Source organism: Garra rufa, chromosome 11 (assembly GCF_049309525.1).
Source record: "Garra rufa chromosome 11, GarRuf1.0, whole genome shotgun sequence".
In the NCBI taxonomy this organism is placed as follows: Eukaryota; Metazoa; Chordata; class Actinopteri; order Cypriniformes; family Cyprinidae; genus Garra; species Garra rufa.
In genome coordinates, this window is record NC_133371.1 from 24,360,130 (window position 1) to 24,381,839 (window position 21,710).

A 21,710-nucleotide genomic window follows, 5' to 3' on the forward strand; every position below is an offset into this window, starting at 1 on the left:
TTAACTTTGAACTATTTTTGAATTTTTTTAATCATAAATATTGGTCACAGACACAGAGCTTTGCTTTAAATTTCAGCAAGCTGATTACTCACTAAAAACTCCCACATGTTTTTTTCCCACAAACTCTCATGTTTTTATGCCATTTCAAGTTTTGTTTTGCCATAACAAAGTCGTTATATCTAAGTGTGTGAGTTGTTTACTTACTTTTTAAATTTAGTCTTCCCATTAACGCCATTATATTGTTTATTCAGACTTATTCAAAAATGTGAAACATGCACAAACACAAGAGGTGGGATTTATCCTGATCTCCAGATTTATCTGATCTCATGACGAAAATGTACCTGTGGGAACTTTTTTGCAAGACGCAAAATATGTACCAAAAAGTACATATCAATGCAGTTTCCAACATAAATTAACGCTAGACGCAGTAAAACAGTAAGCACTTGTAATCGTTTTCATACATAGTTATGATTACAGCTCCATATTTCACTTTCCAGACATAACAAGCTTGCTCGGTAGCTAAGATGGCATAGAGTTGGACTTAGGGTATGGAATCCTTGGGTAAGATTCCAGTGAAAACATGACTCACGATGAAAGAGCTGAAAGATGAGAAATTGAAAAACAAGCTAAAACGGCATGCTTGCGATTGTGTTTTTACATCACATTCACTTTTGTTCATACTAACGGTTTAGGTCAAGTGCAGCATAACGGAGCTATAGCGCCACTTAACGGATATTACAAGTAAGAACTGTGGTGACGTACAAAACCAACGTCACATAAAACGTACCATATGTACATTCATCTGTTCTGGGAAAAAAACATTCGAATGGACATTTCACATCGAATATGTCACAAAATGTACATGGCGGTATGTATTTGAGTCTTGTGAAAACGTTCCCACAGGTATGTTTTCATCATTAAATCAGGTTACATTTATCGCATGAACCAATCACAGCCGAACATAACCAGTCATATCCAATAATATTTTGAGGAGGCACTGCTTCTCTTGCCTCCTCTGAGGAAACGCCCCTGATGTAGGTTTTGAATGAACATTTCCTGTTATAGGTTTGTTATTTAAAGTCTAATCAAAGTCTAATCTGATTTTGGGGTTCTTAAAGATAATACCATTACAAAACCTCATCTTTTAATTAGCTGATTACAGAAATGCTTAAGGTGAGTAACTGCATGGTTGGTACACACTGTTTCGCTGCTAAAAGCAGAGTTGCCTTCTGGGCTTCAGCATATGATAATTTGATGAGGTGAAATAATGAGTCTCCTAGTGAAATTTCCCTCGATGATATTGGTCAAAGCTTCAAAACTTCACATTGCCGTGAGGAAAACTTTCTGCATTTTGTACAGAGAGTAATGGTCTTATCTTTGAAAGCTTTCATTTATTAGCATTACAAAGTCACCAACCGAAGAAGCCTAGAGAGGCAGAATAATTACTGCAGAACCTGAAGGCCACATATACCTGCCTACTTGCCACAGCTTCACAGATTTGTTCAGACTGTAGTTTATTTTGTGAATTTGTGGTATGTGGTAAATGAACAAGGTTATAAGGTTTGTGAAGATCTGCTTGACTAGTTGCTCTGAATCACATACTTTTTGTAAAGCTTTAGCAGTCACTTTTTTGTACGGGTGAGGTAAAACGTACTATTGATTGTATCATTCTTTTATGACACTGGGTATGGGTGATACACTCCACCCAAACAAAAAACAACAGGGTTAACACACTGACCGCAACAAAACCGCACAACATTTGGAATTTGTTGGTGTAAATGTAGCTTTATGCTATTAAAAGTGTGATTAAGAGCCAATAGCAGCTACCTACCTGAACGTTTTAGCTACAAAAATTCACTTCCGGCTTTGCTACTGTTCGGACGCTCTTGCTTACTGCTCCTCGCTTTGCTCCCTGTTTATGTACTTTTCTCACTTTTTTCTAAGATTTTAACTTCAGCAGATCAGCACAGTGCTCAGACAACGCATTTTTGATACAAACATTACGGAAAAGGAGACTTTTTGCCTCCCACTTCCAGCAGCGTACATTCCGGAGACGGGAAAACACAGCTGCCTACTTTCAACAGACAAGAAAGAAAATGTCTCTTCTGGAATCTACTTGCTGCACAAACTGCCACAGACTTCTACAAAGGATTGTGGTTTTAGAAACAAAGTTACTTGCTGGACTTCCAAAACAGGCGGAACAAACAGAAGATCATCATCACGGACCCCCTCAGGATACAGCCAGTGAGTCCTGTGAATCTAGTCAATATCGACAGTTTATAAGTGTAGAGGAACAAGCCAAAACTGATCGACATACAAATCGATGGCAAAAACAGGGAGCGAGACCCAAAGGCACTCGAGACATCAGACTGTCAAGAGTATCTCGTATTGCTGCGGTAGCATCCTCTACCCCAGATACAGCTATGACAAGGCTTGCAAAAACTGGTGTTTTACTGGTGAGCAGTCAGAACTCCTAAAGAAGGATTTTGATGAACTCATTGAAACACTTCGAAGACTTGAAGTTCAGTCGTTCATCAGTGGACCACTCCCAACAAGGGGAACTAACATGTTTTCACGGTTGCTTGGACTGAATACCTGGCTACAAAGAACCTGCAGTCTAAACGGAGTCAACTTCTATGACAACTTCAATCTTTTCTGGGGCCATAGACAACTGTTCAAACTGGACGGCCTCCACCCAAACAAACTTGGTGCGAGAGTGCTAAAGGACAATATCTATTTTTCTCTCCGGCATCCATCAGTAGAATATGCCAGTCCACCCAACATGAATGGCACACACACACTTGGACAAAGTATGAGTGACGACAGGACATCTTATCAGCTTCAGAGTCATCATGTGGTCAACACAACCCACAAGGACACTGACAACGCCACACAGCCACAACAAGCACTACTTATGGACACTTTCCTGGCTGAGCCCTGCCCACAGTGCTCATCACAGACAGACTGTGACATACTACAACAGCTCCAAGAATCAGCACCGAAGGATAACTTTCTGGTAAACAGTCAGGGAAGCCAAAACAACATATTTCAGCCACCAGAAACACCAGAGCCAGAGCTCCATTCACCAGACACATTATCCCTCTCTCCAGCATCTCCACTTCTAAGCTTCTCACAGAAAATGGAGGAACTGGTGTATGCTGGAACCAGACTCTCCCACTCTTTTGCTGCAAGCCCCCAGTTATCAACTAAAACGGGCACCACAACCACCAAAGCCTGTGGGCCCAGCTTGCCCTCCTCCTCCTGTGAGAGCCCTCTGGCCGCTGCCACAACGTCAGGGCCCAAACCCTCCTCCGTCTGCTGTGAGTGAACCAAAAACAACTGATAACAGCTCTCAGTGATATGTGTCCCCACTATGATAAAAGCAACACTCAGGAATGTTTACAGAACAAGCGGGAACCCAGTGTGCCTGTAGTTTGCCCTATTTCTGTTTTAATATGTGATAGAAAGTCTAAGGCCTTCTCAAGTCGTACGGTTGACCTATCTAATCTAAGGCCTATTCTGCATCAAACTAAGATTGCTCTAGAGACAAAAAGTAATGCCCTCAAGCTAGCATTTTTAAACATTCGCTCACTAAAAAATAAATCACTTCTGACCAATGATTTTATAACCACAAACAACCTGGATTTTATGTTTCTAAATGAAACATGGCTAGAAGACAGCTGCAGTGCAACAGTCCTCCTAACTTTACTTTCATGAGTGTCTGCAGAGCTGTTAGGAGAGGTGGAGGTGTAGCTGCTCTATTTAAAGATGTCTATCAATGCAAGCAAGTGTCATTTGGTCAGTACTTGTCTTTTGAATATCTAGGGATTGTGCTGAAAGGTGCTCCATGCATTCTATTTATCATTATTTACAGGCCCCCAAAATACTCTCCAGCCTTTGTTGAGGAGTTCACAGAACTGCTATCAATGATTTGTTCAGAGTTTGACTGTTTTGCTATTGCAGGGGATTTTAATGTTCACATAGAAAATGCAGAAATGAAAACTACAATAGAAATTATAACGGTTTTGAACACTTTTGACCTGATTCAGCATGTGCATGGGCCTACACACAATCGTGGACACACTCCTGATTTACTCATCAGTAAGGGTCTAAAGATTTCATCCACTGTTATTAAGGATGTAGCACTATCTGATCAGTTCTGTATTTTCTTTGATATATTGATCTCTGCTACTACTGAATCTAGATCTGTCTCTGTCAGAAAGAGATGCATTAACGATAACATTAGTGTGCTATTTATGAAGGCTATATCTTCAATGCCAAGCATTTCTGCAGACTCTGTTGATCTTCTCCTGGAGTCCTTTGACTCAAAAGTTAACAATGTCATTGATGACATTGCACTTGTGAAAGTCGCAAAGACAAGTGGCAGACAAAAATCACCGTGGAGAAAATCAACAGCAGTACAGAGTATGAAAAGACAATGCAGAAAAGCTGAGCGGATGTGGCGGAAGACGAAACTTGAAGTGATGTTTTTGAACAAATTTCGGGAGGAGCTCGCTCAGATAATTAACACGGCTGGTTCACCCTTAGCAATTACTCTCCATATCCAATCAACCCAGGAAATCCCTATAAATATCACAACATTCCTACCTTCACCATCTCTTGTCTTGTTAACGCCCCTCCTCCACCCCGTCTCCTCACCTTCTGCCCTTAAGGGGGGAGCGCTTATAGGGTTCGGGCCAGTGCTGAGCCCGGACCCCTCCCCCTGGGCGGGGGAGAGCCCCGGGCTCGGGAATGGCTACCGAGCTCGAGGCCCTCTCCCGGGCAGCACGCCAAATACGCTCAACCTTTCACTCAGTTTATTATCTGTAAGAGGGAACTCGTGAAATTCACTATAGCATCTATAAAGACAGCCTTCATGCTTTCAATGCTGAACTAGGTAAAGCTAGACAAACGTTCTTCTCAAACCTTATAAACAGCAACTTAAACAACACTCACACTCTTTTTGCTACTGCTGAGAGACTAACAAACCCCCCTAGTCAGATCCCTAGTGAAATGCTCACCGACAGCAAGTGCGATGAGTTTGCTTCCTTCTTTTCTGAGAAGATCAATAATATCAGAAAGACGATTAGCACACCCTCAAGTTATGCAGAGGTCAGACAGATTCGACCGCTGCTGCCAGGATTCTGACTAGAACCAGAAAATCAGAGCATATTACACCAGTCCTCAGGTCCTTACACTGGCTTCCAGTTATGTTTAGGATAGATTTTAAAGTACTTTTACTTGTTTATAAAGCACTCAATGGCCTAGGACCTACATACATTGCAGATATGCTCACTGAATATAAACCTAACAGACAACTCGGATCACTAGGATCAAGTCAGTTAGTAATATCAAGGGTTCACACAAAACAAGGGGAACCCGCTTTTAGCCATTATGCCGCCCGCAGTTGGAATCAGCTTCCAGAAGAGATCAAGTGTGCTAATACATTAGCCTTATTTAAATGCAGACTCAAAACTCATCTGTTCAGTTGTGCATTTATTGAATGATCACTGTGCTACGTCCGAACAGATTGCATTATTTTATGTATAATCATTTTTATACATGACATACACTGTTAATTAATTTTAAATCAATTTTAAATCATCTTAAATGTTCTTAAATTCTGTTTTTATTGTTGTGATTATTTTTATTTTTTTTATGATTTTTATGATATTATGATTTTAATTCTTTTTTATGTACAGCACTTTGAATTACCATTGTGTATGACGTGCTATATAAATAAACTTGCCTTGCCTTAAAAAAAGCTATCAAACATTTTATTTATTATTTATTATTGCACAGGAACAAAAGCTACCTGATCTCATGACAAAAAACATACCTGTGGGAACTTTTAAGTAAGATGCAAAATATGTACCAATAAGTACATATCAATGCAGTTTCCAACAGAAATGAACACTATAGGTGGTAAAACAGCAAGCATTTGTAAATGTTTTCATACACAGTTATGAATACAGCTCCATATATTTCACTTTCCAGTGTTGTGCCAAATTCTGACCCCCGCCAGATTACTTTCCCCCTAGTATTGGTAAGTTTAGAGTTAGGTGTGCGGAATTGGATTTAAGATGTGAAACCTTTGGGTACGAATCCTGTGAAAAACATGACTCACGACGAAAGAGCTCAAACATGAGAGATGGAAAAACAAGCTAAAGCGGCATGCTTATGACTGCGTTTTTACATCACATCGCTTTTGTTCATACTATCCTGTAGGTTTAGGTGTAGTGCTGGTACGTTATTTTAAAATTCAGAACTGGGGTGACACCGCAAAACCAACATCACATAAAACATACGTTCATCTTCCAGAGAAAAAAACGAACACTCTTTTAACGACAGTCAGTGGACATTTCACATCGTATATGTCATGAAATGTGTATGGCGCAAAATTTTTTCCACAGGTAGGTTTTTGTCATGAGATCAGGTTGAAGAAAAGATACAGCTGGACACAAATTGACTTTTTGTGACAACATGCCCCAATAGTTGTCACAGTGGAACTTATCATAGACTTTTCAGGAAAAATTCTCCCTAATTTGTCTCCCCAATATGCTTATTGAACAAAAAACAGGCTCATAAAGTTTGAGACATGAAATCAAATTTCACACCGTAGTATTGATCAAAATGTAATCCTGTGGTTTTCGGCTATTATAATTTTTTTCCCTCTTCTTTTCTGCTTTGAAAAACACTTTAAAACTTTAGTAATATGAATGACAAATGCTGCCTCTCTGTTTCTCTTAAACGCTCAATTTTCAGTCAGTCGGGCGTCTTTGTTTGCTGGATGTTGATCTCCCCTGTGGCAACTGAGTGTTTCACAATATGCCACAACAGACTCTTCATTTCATGCCCATGTCCTTCAAACAGCTCCTGCTCTCAGCCTATTATCGCCATAATCATTTCTGTGGGCAAATACAGTAAACTGTGCAAAAAACCTCTCAGGTGTGCTAATGCATCATCTGGCTGTAATGTGCATTTTGCAATCTTAGGCCATTATTGTTGCTTGTTGTTTATACATCTGATTATTTTAATGTTTTTTTCCTTTATGTAACATCAGTTGAAGGTAAAAAGTGTTGTATCAACACATAAATACTGTACTATTGGACCAGAAGATTTGTTTGTTAATAATATATGAAAAATGAATGTATCTTTTATACCTTGATAACTCCTGCTGTGTACAGTAGCTGATGATACAGCGGTGATCACCGCAACGATGCTGGAAATAGACAACACCATGAGACAAAAGCAATTGCCGTGTACAATCTGTGTCTTTTCCAGATCACCAGTTCAGTTGTCGAAAACCTTCCCCTGTCTATTACAAGGTTCGTCACAACTCTGATATAAGGTTTACTGCAGCTTTTTTCTAACCTTGATTCTTGGACGATCACATTTTGTACTTTTTGTAAATTTCTCATTAGTCATTAATTACTCACCTCCATGTATCCTGATACTCTCAGGAGTGTGCGTCAAAGACTGACACAGAAGAGAAGAAATCGTTGAATAAAGTCAGCATTTTTGTTTGCTTTGCGCACAAATTCTTCTTCATAAAATTCCGCTTCACATTGACTATTTTAACGATCCCTGGGCCTTAATGTGGTAGCATTGCTTTCTGTGCAGGATCAGAAAGCTCTTGGATTTCATATGCAACTATTACAGAAGGTTCAAACGCTCACTGATGCTTCAGAAGGAAAAACCATGTATTAAGTGCTGCGGGGTGAAAACTTTTTTAATTTGAAGATTAGGGTTAACTGAACTTATTTTGTCTTCTGGGGAACATGTAAGTAGCTTCTGAAGGGCAGTACTAAATGAAAAAATATGATATTTAGGCAAAATAAGCAAAAATGTACACATCCTCATTCTGTTCAAAAGTTTACACCCCTGGCTCTTAATGCATAGTTTTTTCTTCTGAAGCATCAAGCATTTGTACCTTCTTTAATAGTTGCATATGAGTCTCTTAGTTGTCCTCAGTGTGAAAAGATGGATCTCAAAATCATACAGTCATTGTTGGAAAGGGTTCAAATACACAAAAATGCTGCTTGTCCTTATTTGATGTGTTCTTTTATCTTCATAACTATGAGAATTCATGGATGGATATGTTTTTAGTGGTCTATGTGGCTACTCTCTTTTTAGAAAATGGCAAATTGCAGTGTTTATACTGATCGGTTACTAATGCTAAAAAGAGCATCTGTTTCTTGACCGAGGTTGGGCTTTTGAGCATAAAATGCATTTCTCCCTGACAACAACTGGCCTTTTTGAAGAAATATTACTTGGAGCTTTTACTGTTCACTAGGCATACACTTTCCCTGCAGACTAATTGCAATAACTGCGAGCTGGAACTTGCTGTATGGGTTATACAGACTGATTCAATCCTGAGAACATAATTTGTCGTTACAATATTTGTCATCTTTTTTCACTAGGCCATTTCGATGGGACTCAAACGGATCTCATGTAAACAACACTAACATTCAGTACTAAAATATGTTCCAAAACAAAGACCCTTAATTTTTATTACATACAATGAATGACACTGGTTTACAGAGCTAATTCTGCACAACAGCAATTTGCAACCCTGCTTATCTTTGCAGGTCATTCGACCTTTCAGTGGAATTTACTGTTGCTGTTGTTGCCAAGTGCGGCACTGAACTCAGTGATTTTGTGCAATTGAATTATTTACACTCGTATACTTCAACACAAACCATGACTCCGTAATTGTCGATATCATAGCTAATTCCAAAAGAAAAGACGCCCTCTTTGTACTAGTGTAGGTGCTGGCAACCTTTTTGACATGAAGTGCTATCCCATCCTTTACACAGTGATGTTTGGAGAACAAAAAGCAACGAAAAAGAGACCGCAGCGGTTCAGCGCTGCCCTGAGTGCTGCCTCACTACCCAACAAAACCACACAGCATGACCTACAGGTCACCCAATCCATTAACTTGCACAACCCATTGCAACACAGATCAGTTTTTGTCAGATTTATGGTTTTGTTGCTTACAGTGAGGAATATTCCACATATTTGTTACCATATTGAGATCTAGAGAAAAATATCAGCATCAAACATCCAACATCTTTATTAGAGGGTTTAAATTTTGATTTTTGTAGTAAAGGGTTGGAATATCATACTTAAAATTCAATTTAAATATTTTATTTACTTCCCATAGCTAATTTTTACTCTCATTACACCCTTAAAGGAAACCATGAGTATTAGTATTGCTTCATGTAACATTTAAATTTAGATAAGATTTAGGCCTATGTTATTTAAAAAAAAAAAAAAAAATCCACATTTTTTCATAAATATTTGGGGGGTGCTATTATTTCGATGATGTGAAATGGTTGCACTCTGGTGGTGTGCTACTTTTGCTGTTGCTATTTTTACTGCAACACAACTTGGAAAATTAAAAAAACACTGGAGGCAGTAAACTCTGACAACCTTTATTCCTTCTCACACAAAGTATGATTTACACACAGAGTTTTGATTAATAAAGCCTAATTGTCAGACAATTACTCACAGAATATTATGTTATGACATTTTTTTTTACATCCTGTGCGATTTGAAAACAAATACTTTTGTAGATTGTCATCACAGCTTACAGCTTCATATGCATGAATTTTCTAATTCAGTAGAGATAGGTGTAGGAGATATTTTCAACACGATAGAGCATTAACCTTTAGTGCCACTACCCAAATATTTGAATTCTAAACAGCCGCAAGATGTACCTCAAGCAGCGTAATAAAAACGCAGCAATACGTGCTTGTATCAATGTAATAAAAACATGCCACGGTCAAGTATTGAATGTGTGTTTTAGAGCCACTTTCTGGACATTAACTTTGAAACTTGCAGTAAGCTACGTAATTATGGTATTGCAGAAATTATATAGAGGCACATATTTCCAATGAGCATGGGTTGACTAAAAGCCTTAAAGACGTAAGGGCTAGAGTAGAGAGAACAAAGACATACAGGTGCATCTCAATAAATTAGAATGCCGTGGAAAAGTAAATTTATTTCAGAAATTCAAATCAAATTGTGAAACTCGTGTATTAAATAAATTCAATGCACACAGACTGAAGTAGTTTAAGTCTTTGGTTCTTTTAATTGTGATGATTTGGGCTCACATTTAACAAAAACCCACCAAATCACCAATTCTCAACTAATTTGAATGTGACATGCTGATCAGCTAATCAACTCAAAACACCTGCAAAGGTTTCCTATGCCTTCAAAATGGTCTCTTTGTTTGGTTCACTAGGCTACACAATCATGGGGAAGACTGCTGATCTGACAGTTGTCCAGAAGACAATCATTCACACCCTTCACAAGGAGGGTAAGCCACAAACATTCATTGCCAAAGATGCTGGCTGTTCACAGTGCTGTATCCAAGCATGTTAATAGAAAGTTGAGTGGAAGGAAAAAGTGTGGAAGAACATTCTAATTACAACCAAAAGTAACACATTGTATTAGTATTTTATTTTGTATTATATTCTGCATTGTGTTGTGGTAAAAATAGCAACAGGTAGTGCAATTAGCTCACCGAGTGTAACCATTTGTCATGGTAACAATGACGCCTCCCATAGTCCAAAATATGTGTAAACAATCTAGATTTTTAAAATAACGTAAATTGTTCAAATTAAATAAGGCTCTAAATCTTAATGACCCCAAATTTTTGAACAGTCACATGTACTGTATGCATCTTTATATCATGTTTACCCTTTCGTATACTAGCGGTGGCACTCATTTCTAAGGCTTGCCGCCCTTTGCTAGTGTTAGCCGTTCCCGTGTGTTTGGTGGAAGTGGAAGATTGGGTGATATCTGTGCTATCGCTCGTCCTGTGTAATCAGCATGCTGTGTCTGAGGTGTGTTTGAGGCTGAGTAGTGTGAGGCTGCCGTGCTGATTCTCGTCTGTGCTCATGTTCAGCCTTGCTGCTCTTCTCAGCGTATTCTGACTGTAACATACTGACATAAGAGACAAAATCAGAGAGGGCGAAGTGACCTTATTGCGCTCAATGAGGGGAGACACGTGTGGCGGTGACTAATGGCCCATATCTGGGCGAGAACGAACGTGCACATGGGTTTAACAATGTATGACTGAAAACAAATTATAACTCTGGGAATGACTACACCACTTCACTGATTATAGCAATCCCTGACCATTTATAAAGGAGCCACGCGGACAGTGACTAATAGCGGGGGAAACACGGTAAACAGGTAATATTTGTAAAGAAATGCGTACTGTAAAATCTCATCTGCTTTGTAAGATCTATATGCTCATCTTATTTCCACTTCCTATATCCTGATTTAACCCCTCAAGTCGAATTTAGTTGTGGCTGTGTTTGTTTTGTTTCCATGGCAACAGGACCTGACAAGTTCACTATTGTGTGTGCAACTGTTGTGCCGTGAACCTTGCAAGGACAACACTTTGAAATGCTGGGTATGTAACTTCAGCTATTTTATATTATATAATTATAATCACAATCTTTATCTCAAGGATCTCTGTCTGTCACATTATGTTCAGTTCAGTTTCTTTCTTTTAAATGAACAACTTTCTCTTCTGTAGTGGTAAATTAATACTTAGGGACAACTATTGGTGAAACTATTGTTAATCAGCCACATGCCGAGATGAAATTTTAATCAGGACATAAGCAATATTTATGCCGTTCTCATAAGAGCAAATAAACATGAATGCATTCACCATTAAGGCTGTTGACTGAAATATTAAAACAGTGTTTCAGTAGAACACTAGAATGTCAAGTTAGAACACACAGACTTTTTGATGAGACATCTAAAGAGGCAAAATACATCCTGTTAATTTTTTACAAGTCTATTGCTTTATTACATCACATGTTACAGAATATCTTTGATTATTTCAAAGTATATCCTTTTTTTTTTTTTGCACAGCTATCAAACAATGAATGTGATAGTTTCTTTCGGAGCAACACTGGATGGTTCTAGAATATTCAAGTTTATTAATGTAAAAATTTATTAATGCTTTTTACAGTGCATATTGTTTCAAAGCAGCTTCATAGAAAATGCATGTTACAATATTTGAGCATAAATATAAAATACTCATTCTGAAGTGAGTTAACAAGCTATGTTTTGAACTAAAATGAAATTTAGTAGTTTTTTATTTAAAAACATAAATATTAGATGACAAACTTAAGAACTTAAAAATGAGAAAAAAATTGTCTTATAAGTACTAAAATGACTAAATGTATGTTAAAGGAAAAGATAAAAATGCACATAATAAAAGTACTAATATTTATGGATGCACATGGATAAATAACATTTTAAATGATGTTAAAATTATTATTATAATTATTAGTATTTAATTTGACATGGACAACACAATTACATTGGACAAACCATATGCATTTGCTTAAGTGTTTTAGCACACATGCTAATTTTCAACACTAGCTGAAAAAAGGCTAGTTGTTAAAAAAAGAAAATAATGGTAATAGTTAAAATACACTACACAAAAAGTAATGATAACAATGAAAATAATAATAACAATACTAACAATAAATGGTTATTTTAACTTGTAATAATATTTTGCAGTATCACTATTTTTACTGTATTTATGACCAAAAAATGCAGCCTTGGTGAGCATAAGAGACTTATTTCAAAAATATAAAACAATCCATACAGACTGTAAACATTTAAATTTTGTTTCCCCAAAAAAGAATGAACATTGTAACATATAACAAAAAAATCACTACAATCTACAATGCAAACAAATTAATGCAGGGCTGGCCCAGGCTCTGTTGGTGCCCTAGGCGGGATTTTAGATTTCTGCAACCCCCCCCCCCCCCATAACGTAACATAACATTACATACTGATAAGTATTAACATAAATAAATAGTAAATAATTTGTGATAATAAATACATTTGACTTACAGTCACCTGAAAAATCACACAAAAATTAAATTAGAAATTAAAGTGATTGGCTGATGAACTTTCTAATGGTATGCATTATTTTCAGGGAAACGCACAGCGAACGTAGTTCCAGGCAACTCTTGGCCACATTACATGTCTATATCACTTCACCACACGATTTCAGTCATTTCAAAGGTCCTTACAGCCCAAAACAGCAAAATAACCAAAACCCACAAGGACACTGGCCAAACAAATAAACACAGTAAACAATAGAATAAAAACGACCGATTATTTCCATGTTTTTACCACAAAATTATGTTTAATTATGTACGGAAAGCACATACTCTATTTTTCCAAAATGCATTTGTTTGCTATCAATGGCTCAAGCATCGTTACTAGGTCTAAAATGACATTTTGGAACTAGCAACGAAGGGTTGGATGAGCTGTGTAAGAAATTAATCCTATGCACGATAGCATTTTAAGGACAAAAAACAGACGAATGTCTCGAAATATATTATCTGATCGATGTCTTGAGGTGTGGTAACCGTAGTCTAAGCAGAATAATTGACTTCGGTCTGTTGAATTCTACGAAAGTAATGCACACCCGAGGTTCTTTTTCTAAGAATTCAATGGCCCATTGTTGAATTAGTAGTCCATGTGACATCAGTGGTTCAACCGTAATTTTATGAAGCTACGAGAGCACTTTTTGTACACAAAGACATGTGTTACCATCTCTCTTAGTTCATCGTCTGTATTCTGGTTCAAATAAGTATGCCTGGGCAAAAAAATTGCAAGTGATCCTCTCTGTCCAAACCCAAGCATGCGTTGTGGTACTTTGGTGAATGTGTGCCAAAGACTGACATGGAAGAGAAGAAATTGTTGAATAAAGTCATTGTTTTTGTTTTCTTTGTGCACAAGTTGTATTCTCGTAGCTTTATAACATCACAGTTGAACCACTGATGTCACATGGACTATTTTATTAATGCCCTTATTACCTTTCTGGTCCTTTAATATGTCAGTTGTGTTGCTGTCTATGTAGGGTCAGAAAGCTCTTGGATTTCATCAAAAATATCTGTGTTCTGAAGATAAACGAAGGTCTTAGGGGTTTAGAACGACATGAGGGTGAGTAATTAATGACAGAATTTTCATTTTTGGGGTAAACTAACCCTTTAAGCATCTAGGGACCACGTTGTGAAATGAGGTTTGTGACACTTGAAATCAGTAATTACTAACTGTTATATTAATTCTAGGCCAGATGCTAATCTGAAATCAGATTCCCCACACCTCAGTTGTTGGTATCTGCAAATTCCATTATTCTTTAACCTCTGTCTCCTGTATCTGAACTGAATTTCCCATGCTCCTATTATCCTCCAGCATTCAGCAGTACACATCATATCACGTTCAGAGCTGTTCGTGGGGGTCACATTGCCCCAGCGGAGCTGGGATGCAGGGCTGTATCTACCTTGATCTAATTACTAGGAGGATTCAACAGGACCCTCGCTGAGTCTTCATCTCTTATTCCTTTTCATAATGTTCTGTATTCAAAGAGCTTTTCAAATTTGGTGTCATCATTCTGTACGTACCCCGTGTAGGAGGGAGATCTCCCTGCTATACTGTATGACATGAAAGAGAAAATGCCCTCTACAATCACGAATCTATCAGAGCAGGAGTCAGCTTGATGTCATCACGCCCTGTATTGGCAGTCGCCATTAAACCGATCACCCTGGGTGCAGAGAGAAAAGATTTGATAATATCTTTACTGCATGCATGTTTTAGACCACAATACAGACTGAGACTCAAATTGTATGTCATTGTATGGCATCATATACTCTATATATCAGGGATAGGTCGACCAAAAATTATAATTTTTTTGTACTGTGGAATACAAAAGAAGATATTTTGAGAAACATTCAATGAAATTTAAAGGGGTTCCTGGAAAAAAAGTTGATTTAGAACACTGGCTCTTGCGTCAGTAGTACTCTTGTGAACCTGCAGCAGAGACTGATGCAAAAGAGAAGAAATTGTTTAATAAAGTCATTATTTTTGTTTTCTTTTTGCACAAAAAGTATTCTCATACCATCATAACATTATGGTTGAACCACTGATGCCACATGGGCTATTTTAATAATGTCCTTACTACTTTTTTGTGCCGTTTGACCATTTCAGTTACTTTGTTGTCTGTGGAGGGTCAGAAAGCTCTTGGATTTCATCAACAATATCCTAATGTGTTCTGAAGGTGAACAAAGGTCTTGCGGGAGTACTTAATGACAGAATTAAAATTTTTGGATGAACTAACCCTTTAAGTTTAATCGTAGGCTTGGTGAACAGCTTTGGAGAGATGGGAGCTGTACCTGCTTGACTGCCCAAGAGACGCTTCAAAGTTACCTGAGTGAAATTACTTGCCTTAAAGGGCCTTTGTATGCAACAAGGTTAGCTGCAAAACCTCTTTCACCTCATGTCTTTAGTAAATCGTGACAGAATTTTTAACGACACAAGAGGGTCTGAGCTAGTGTGAGCTGTTAGTAAATCTGGCCCTAAGAATGTTGCTGGAGTTTGCGGTGCAGTTAAAGCAAATTTGACATAATAGAATCATAACTGATTTGCGGTGAGTCTTCTGATTTATAGTTTTTGAAAAGTCATACTTACAAGTTTAAAGGAAGATCAAATATGATATGTTAAAACTATCTTTTGCTGTAGTGTGTCAGTAGGAAATATCAGTTTACATCTCCAAACATTCATTTTGCCATTAATTGTGATAATCCGGTGGAATAATCCTGTCTGAAATAACACGAAGAAACAACAAACTGAGACTGAACAAATCCAGTAGAATGGTGGCAACGTCTCCAAGATACTTCAAAAGACCTACCTGCAAAGCTGAAAAACTATGTGCAAGTGCACCTAGGGCAAAAGCTGCTTTAAATGCAAAGGATGGTTACACCAAATGTTTAGTTAACAAAGTGAATTGATAAAGAAAATATACTTATGGCATTATTTTTGACAGCATCCTCATTTTACCACAGTTTTACACAAGTGCTCTGAAAACTTTTAACAGTACTGTAGCTTTGCAGGTAGGTCTCTTAAAGCATCTTGGAGACATTGCCACAGTTCTTCTGGATTTAGTCTGTCTCAGTTTGTCGTTTCTTCATGTCATTCCAGACAGACTGGATGATGATGAGATCAGATCTCTGTGTGGAGCACTGGCTGTTGTCAGACTTCTTGTACAAACACAAATCTCACTGGATTATTACAATTAATGGCAAAATGAATGTTTGGGAATGTAAACTAATATTTCCTACTGACACTAATAAATTTGACCACCACTGTACATCAGTAGGTAGTGATAATTAACTGTCTTTATGAGTGAATCATTGAATCATTCACTCATCTGATTCATGCAAAACACTGGTTAGCCAGAATGAAACACAATTACCTGTGTATATAGATTTAGGCCTGGTTTCACAGACAGGGCTTAGACTAAATCAGGATTAGGCCATAGTTCAACTACAATGAAAAGACAATTTAAATTTACCTCATTTTTATTTGGCAAGTTTTTGCACACAAGTAAAATTTAAGTATGGAATTAAGTAAAATGATGGGAGAAACCAACTAAAAAGTCCAGGGGTGTGACATTACCTCTCCCTCCCGGGAAGGCGCGTCCTCGCGCTGACAAACAGGGAAAACAAAATGTACAAAGTCTTAGGAGGGGGCTTCGGCGGAAGACGGACTCCTGGGAGGAGGGCAAAAGATGGAGTCCAGGGTGGTGAGGGAATAGTCCATGGAGTTGATGACGGAGGGAGGAGCCAAGGAGGAGACAGGAGGGATCTGAAGCAAGAGGAGCCAGGACAGCCCCGACCGTAGCCATGATGGAAACCCATGGTGGAGCCGATGGAGGGTGGAGCCATGGCTGACGACTCCAGGGGGCCGACCGATGGAGGCGGAGCAGGTGGTGGTAGAGCCCGAGGCGGAGATGGATAGCCCATGATCCTGGGTGACACCGAAGATCCGGAGGGCCAAGGCGGAAACCAAGGCTCTGGCGACCAAGGCGGAGGCGGAAATCTGGAGGTCCGCGGCGGAGCCGGAGTGACAGAGGACCGAGGCTGTGCTTGCGGAAGGGAGGAGGTCCACAAAGCCGGTGGGATGGAGTGACGAGGCACAGCCGGAGGACTAGAGTCCAGAGGCAAAGGTGGGGCGACGACTGACTGGGGTGGAGCTGGTGGACCGACGGGCGACGGTGGAGACGAGGGAGCGGATAGCCGTGGTGGAGCCGCAGGGTCGGAGGGCAGAGGCGGAGTCCAGGACTCTGAGGCTGGAGGTGAAGATCCTCCAGCCATGACACCGATGGAGACTGGCAGACCTGCGGCGAATCCACCGCACAGATGGTGAGCTGAGGGTGAGCAAAGGGGCTGACAGGTGATAGCGGCGGTGGGGTTGAAATAGCATGGCTGTTGAAAGGTGTTAACTGAGGGAGGGAGGGTAGGTGGGAAATTAACACAGACAGACAGTTCATGATGTGCAGCAAAAAATGTAACCTTTTCAAATAAGGTCTCTTTTTAAATTCTTGCCTGAACTAAATAATTTATTGTAGAAATGACATTTGCTTTTCTGTATTATTTACTTACATAATCAATTTTATCTGTGTAGGAAATTTAAGTAATTTTTATAAACAAAAAAATTAAATAACATAACTGGTGTGCATCTTGAGACAAAACAAAAGCACTGGTATATTTTAATATCAGTCGGTGCAAGTTTCTTTCAGTTGAAGCAGTTGAATGACTTCTCAGATCCCTTCAGTAATTATTTCTACTTTTCAAGCAGGCTTGTGATACGTTCCATTGAAAGTAGTTTGCAACAATATGTGTAGCTCAGAAATGGCCAGTGGTTTCTTCTGTGGCTTTGTTTGGAACTATTTTTGTCGGTGGAGCAAAACTGACAAAGTGACTTGCAACATTGTGTCTAAAGTGTAGGTTATTAAATGCGGAGAAATGCTAAAAAGACTGGATTTTAACTACATCTACCTTATCTTGACAAACATTCAATATCAAAACAAGTCCATGTTACTAGAAAATATCAACATTAATGCAATTGCATTTTATATTGTTTGCTGTGATAGAGTGGGGGGAATTCAAAATGGTTTCATTAAAAGTTTACAGCAAATGGACCCGAAAAATCATGTAAGTGGTTTCCATTCCCTGCATATCTTCCTGTTTCCATGTCTATTTTTGCTCCCTTGACAATAAATGTTAATATTATTTCATTTTATTTTTGGTCTGGTATGCATTCAGCATCCTTCTGTTTTCAGCTCCCAGTTACCTTAAAGTACTTCCTTTTGTGTTTTCTTATTTTAATTCTATTGCTATGACCAAGCTGCAGGTCATATGCAGTATGCATAAATGCATTTATATTTAGTCAAAGAAAGCTATTTGCTATTGATCAGAAATATATGTGTACTTTGAAGACTCAAAAAAAAAAAAAAAAAAAAAAAAAAAAAAGAATCAATCAAGATAAAGACATATGTCTTCTTTGATGGTGTAAAAATGTCTCAAGGGATTCTGACTTCGTGCCATGCATGCATTGCCCAATCACGAGTGGGTTTATATGGCTATACTGAACTAAGATGGAGGTTTTTCATGTAATCCCTGCTGCTCAAAGTCCCCTCTCTGGAGACTCTACATCTATTGAATCCATTAGTGGCCTCTGCTTTCAACATCAAACCCCAAATCTCTGATTAAACCACTGTACGCCTGAACAGACTTTCATCTCAGTATGCTGCTGACTGACACTGAATGACAGAGCAGGCATGTCTGTCTCACACAAATAGTAACAGAAGCTGACATGTATCAGCAATCCATCCTTGGGAAAGATGCGTTTTCAAGGTAGTCCATGCTAATACTCCATATTTTTTATTGCTTGACTTGATACTTCAACATTCTCAGGCTACTTTGACAGTCTTTGATACATTTTTAATGCACTCCGAGGGATTCCATAGTAACTTTCACCATTCAGTGGCAATTTTCATCAGAGTATCATATCATTCCTCAGTACAGTACATCTGAATCTTCAATATGCCACATGTTGCTTGAGACAATAATAATAATAATAATATCAAAACTGGCGTAAAATGTCTATAAATGCACTATAATTGTTATTAACTTTGCATATTATAATGTTAAATAGACATTAATAAGATAAACATTTACTTAAAAATCTGTTGTAGTGTCACCTAACAAATTTAAATTCTATCATTAATTACTCACCCTTATGTTGTTTTAAACCTGTAAGACTTTCGTTCATCTTTACACAAATTACGATATTTTTGATGAAATCCGAGAGCTTTCTGACCCATGCATTGACAACAACACAACTGACACGTTCAAGGCCCAGAATAGTTCAACTCAAATTTTTTTTTAAAGCTATGAGAATATTTTTGTGTGCAAATAAAACAAACAAAAAAAAAACTTTATTTAACAATTTCTCTTGGATTTCATAAAAAAAAAACACTTTATCCAATGGATAAAAAACTGGACTTTTTCCATGTTTTCCAAGTGCTATAATCAGGTCCAGGGGCGGAGTGGGGCACTAAAATCCACTGGGAAAATTCTGACCGCACCGCCCCCCCCCCCCCCCCCCTCCCGCTTTAAATATAATATCTGGATGAAAAAAAAAAACACAAAACAATTTAGCGCTTCGGAATTTTTACCGATATAGCTGATGGAAATGTCTTATCGATAAAATTTCTCATGTGTCGACATAATCTTTTTCCGTTTAACTTTAGCTAATAAATTCTAAATCCATACTTCAAATGTCGCAAAAATCAGTTTGGATTGGAAACACTTTTTTGTAGAGAAAAGGGGCTTTGCTATGTTGCAAGTTAAAATTTATTCATTTTGTTCTGAAGATCTTGTTTTACGTGGATATTGGAATGATAAGTACAACATTTTAAATTAACTTGTTGGCTTGTTAGCTTTTATATTTTTGTTCTTCTTGTGTTATGAGTATTGTTCCATTAAATTTAAAGGGTTTGTTCTGAAATTCAGCAGTTTACTGAATTCAGCAGTTTACTGAGTTTGTAAGTGGACTTTTATGTAACTATGATTGTTTCTTGATTTTGGGAGATTTTAATGTGCATGTGTGTTGCCCTTCAGACCCATTAGTTAAAGACTTTTTAAATCTTGTTGAGTCTCTTAACTTAGTGCAACATGTTCATGGTCCTACTCATATTCATGGTCATACATTAGACCTTGTTTTATCATTTAATTTGTCAATTCTTAATGTTATTTTGGATGATGTGGCATTCTCAGATCATAAATCAGTTACATTTGAACTTTCTTTTGATTACGATGAAAAGAACTTGGATGCTCCTTCTAGAGTGACTAGGTATATAAATCATGAAACCGTCGACCATTTTTCAAATCTGTATATTAGAGCCCCATTAACATCTATGTTGGAGAACCCACCATCCCATTGGGATGTAGAGAAGCTTCTCAATGTGTTTAACTTCACATGCTCCGACATTTTGGACAGTGTTGCCCCCATTAGAAAGATCTCTGTTAGGCCTAAACCCCAGCCCTGGTTTAATGAGGTAACTCGGGCCTCCAGGCGGGAGTGTAGGAAGGCGGAGAGAAGGTGGAAAAAGGATGGTCTTCAAGTGTCTTTAGAAATTTTTAAACAATCATTGTCTACTTATCAAAGCTCAGTCATAGAAGAGAAAAAGAAATTCTTGGCTGATGCTATTGCTCACAATCATCATAATCCCAAGTTTTTATTTAACACTATAAATTCTGTTATAAAGTCCCCTAAGAGTGGTCTTATTGAGGAATCTTTTGAATTATGTGAAAATTTTCAAAAACATTTCTGTGACAAGATCAAAGCTATTAGGTCTGATACTGCTAAGTACAACCAAGATTCGCTGGTCGTCCCGCTGTGCTCTGACTACCTCACATACTTTAAACCATTATCTCTTGCCACATTGACAGATATTGTGGGTCAGATGAAACCCTCAAACTGTCCTGGTGATAGGATTCCTTCTTGGCTTTTAAAAAAAACATTTGATATTATTGGGCCTAGTATTCTTTCTGTTATAAACACAAGTTTGTCTACCGGCACGGTGCCCCTTTCACTGAAACATGCTGTTGTCCAGCCTCTTCTCAAAAAGCCACATTTAGACCAAGAAGTTTTGTCTAATTTTCGTCCAATTTCTAAATTGCCATTTTTAGCAAAAGTTCTGGAAAAATCTGTTTTTAATCAAATGCAGAGTTTTTTGACCAAAATGTGGCACTTGAATTGTTCCAATCAGGCTTTAAAACCAAACATAACACAAAATCTGCCCTCCTAAGAGTCTTAAACGATATATTTTTATTTAGGGATTCTGGCCATTCTGTTGTTTTGTTGCTATTAGATCTTACCTCAGCCTTTGATACTATAGACCATGGGGTCTTAATCTCGCGCCTCGAGAATGTGGTAGGCATCCATGGTATTGCGTTAAAATGGTTTAGATCATTTCTGACAAACAGAAGGTTTTCAGTTAATCTAGGACAGACCTTTTCATCATCTACTTCATTGGACTGTGGTGTTCCGCAGGGATCCATTCTTGCGCCTATGTTATTTTCCCTATACATGCTACCACTAGGGTCTATTTTTCGCAAGTATGGTATTTCCTTTCACTTCTTTGCAGATGATACGCAAATTTATATGCCTATGAGTAAAAATCTTAAATCATCATTGGATTCCCTTAAAGTCTGCTTACAGGAGGTAAAAACTTGGTTGTCAAATAATTTTTTACACTTAAACGAAAGCAAAACTGAGCTTGTCTGGTTTGGAGGTCCTGCCTTGAGTGATCTTCC

General features: G+C 38.1%; 1 protein-coding gene across 1 annotated transcript in view; it reads right to left on the reverse strand.

The window, feature by feature from the left end:
• cep126 (centrosomal protein 126) overlaps positions 1-21,455 on the reverse strand; it is a 53,604-nt gene extending 32,149 nt beyond the window's left edge. The window contains exon 1 of the mRNA XM_073850158.1: positions 21,408-21,455. Coding sequence (XP_073706259.1) covers positions 21,408-21,455 — 48 coding nt within the window. The remainder of the gene's footprint in view (positions 1-21,407) is intronic.
• Between the last annotated feature and the right edge of the window lie 255 nt (positions 21,456-21,710).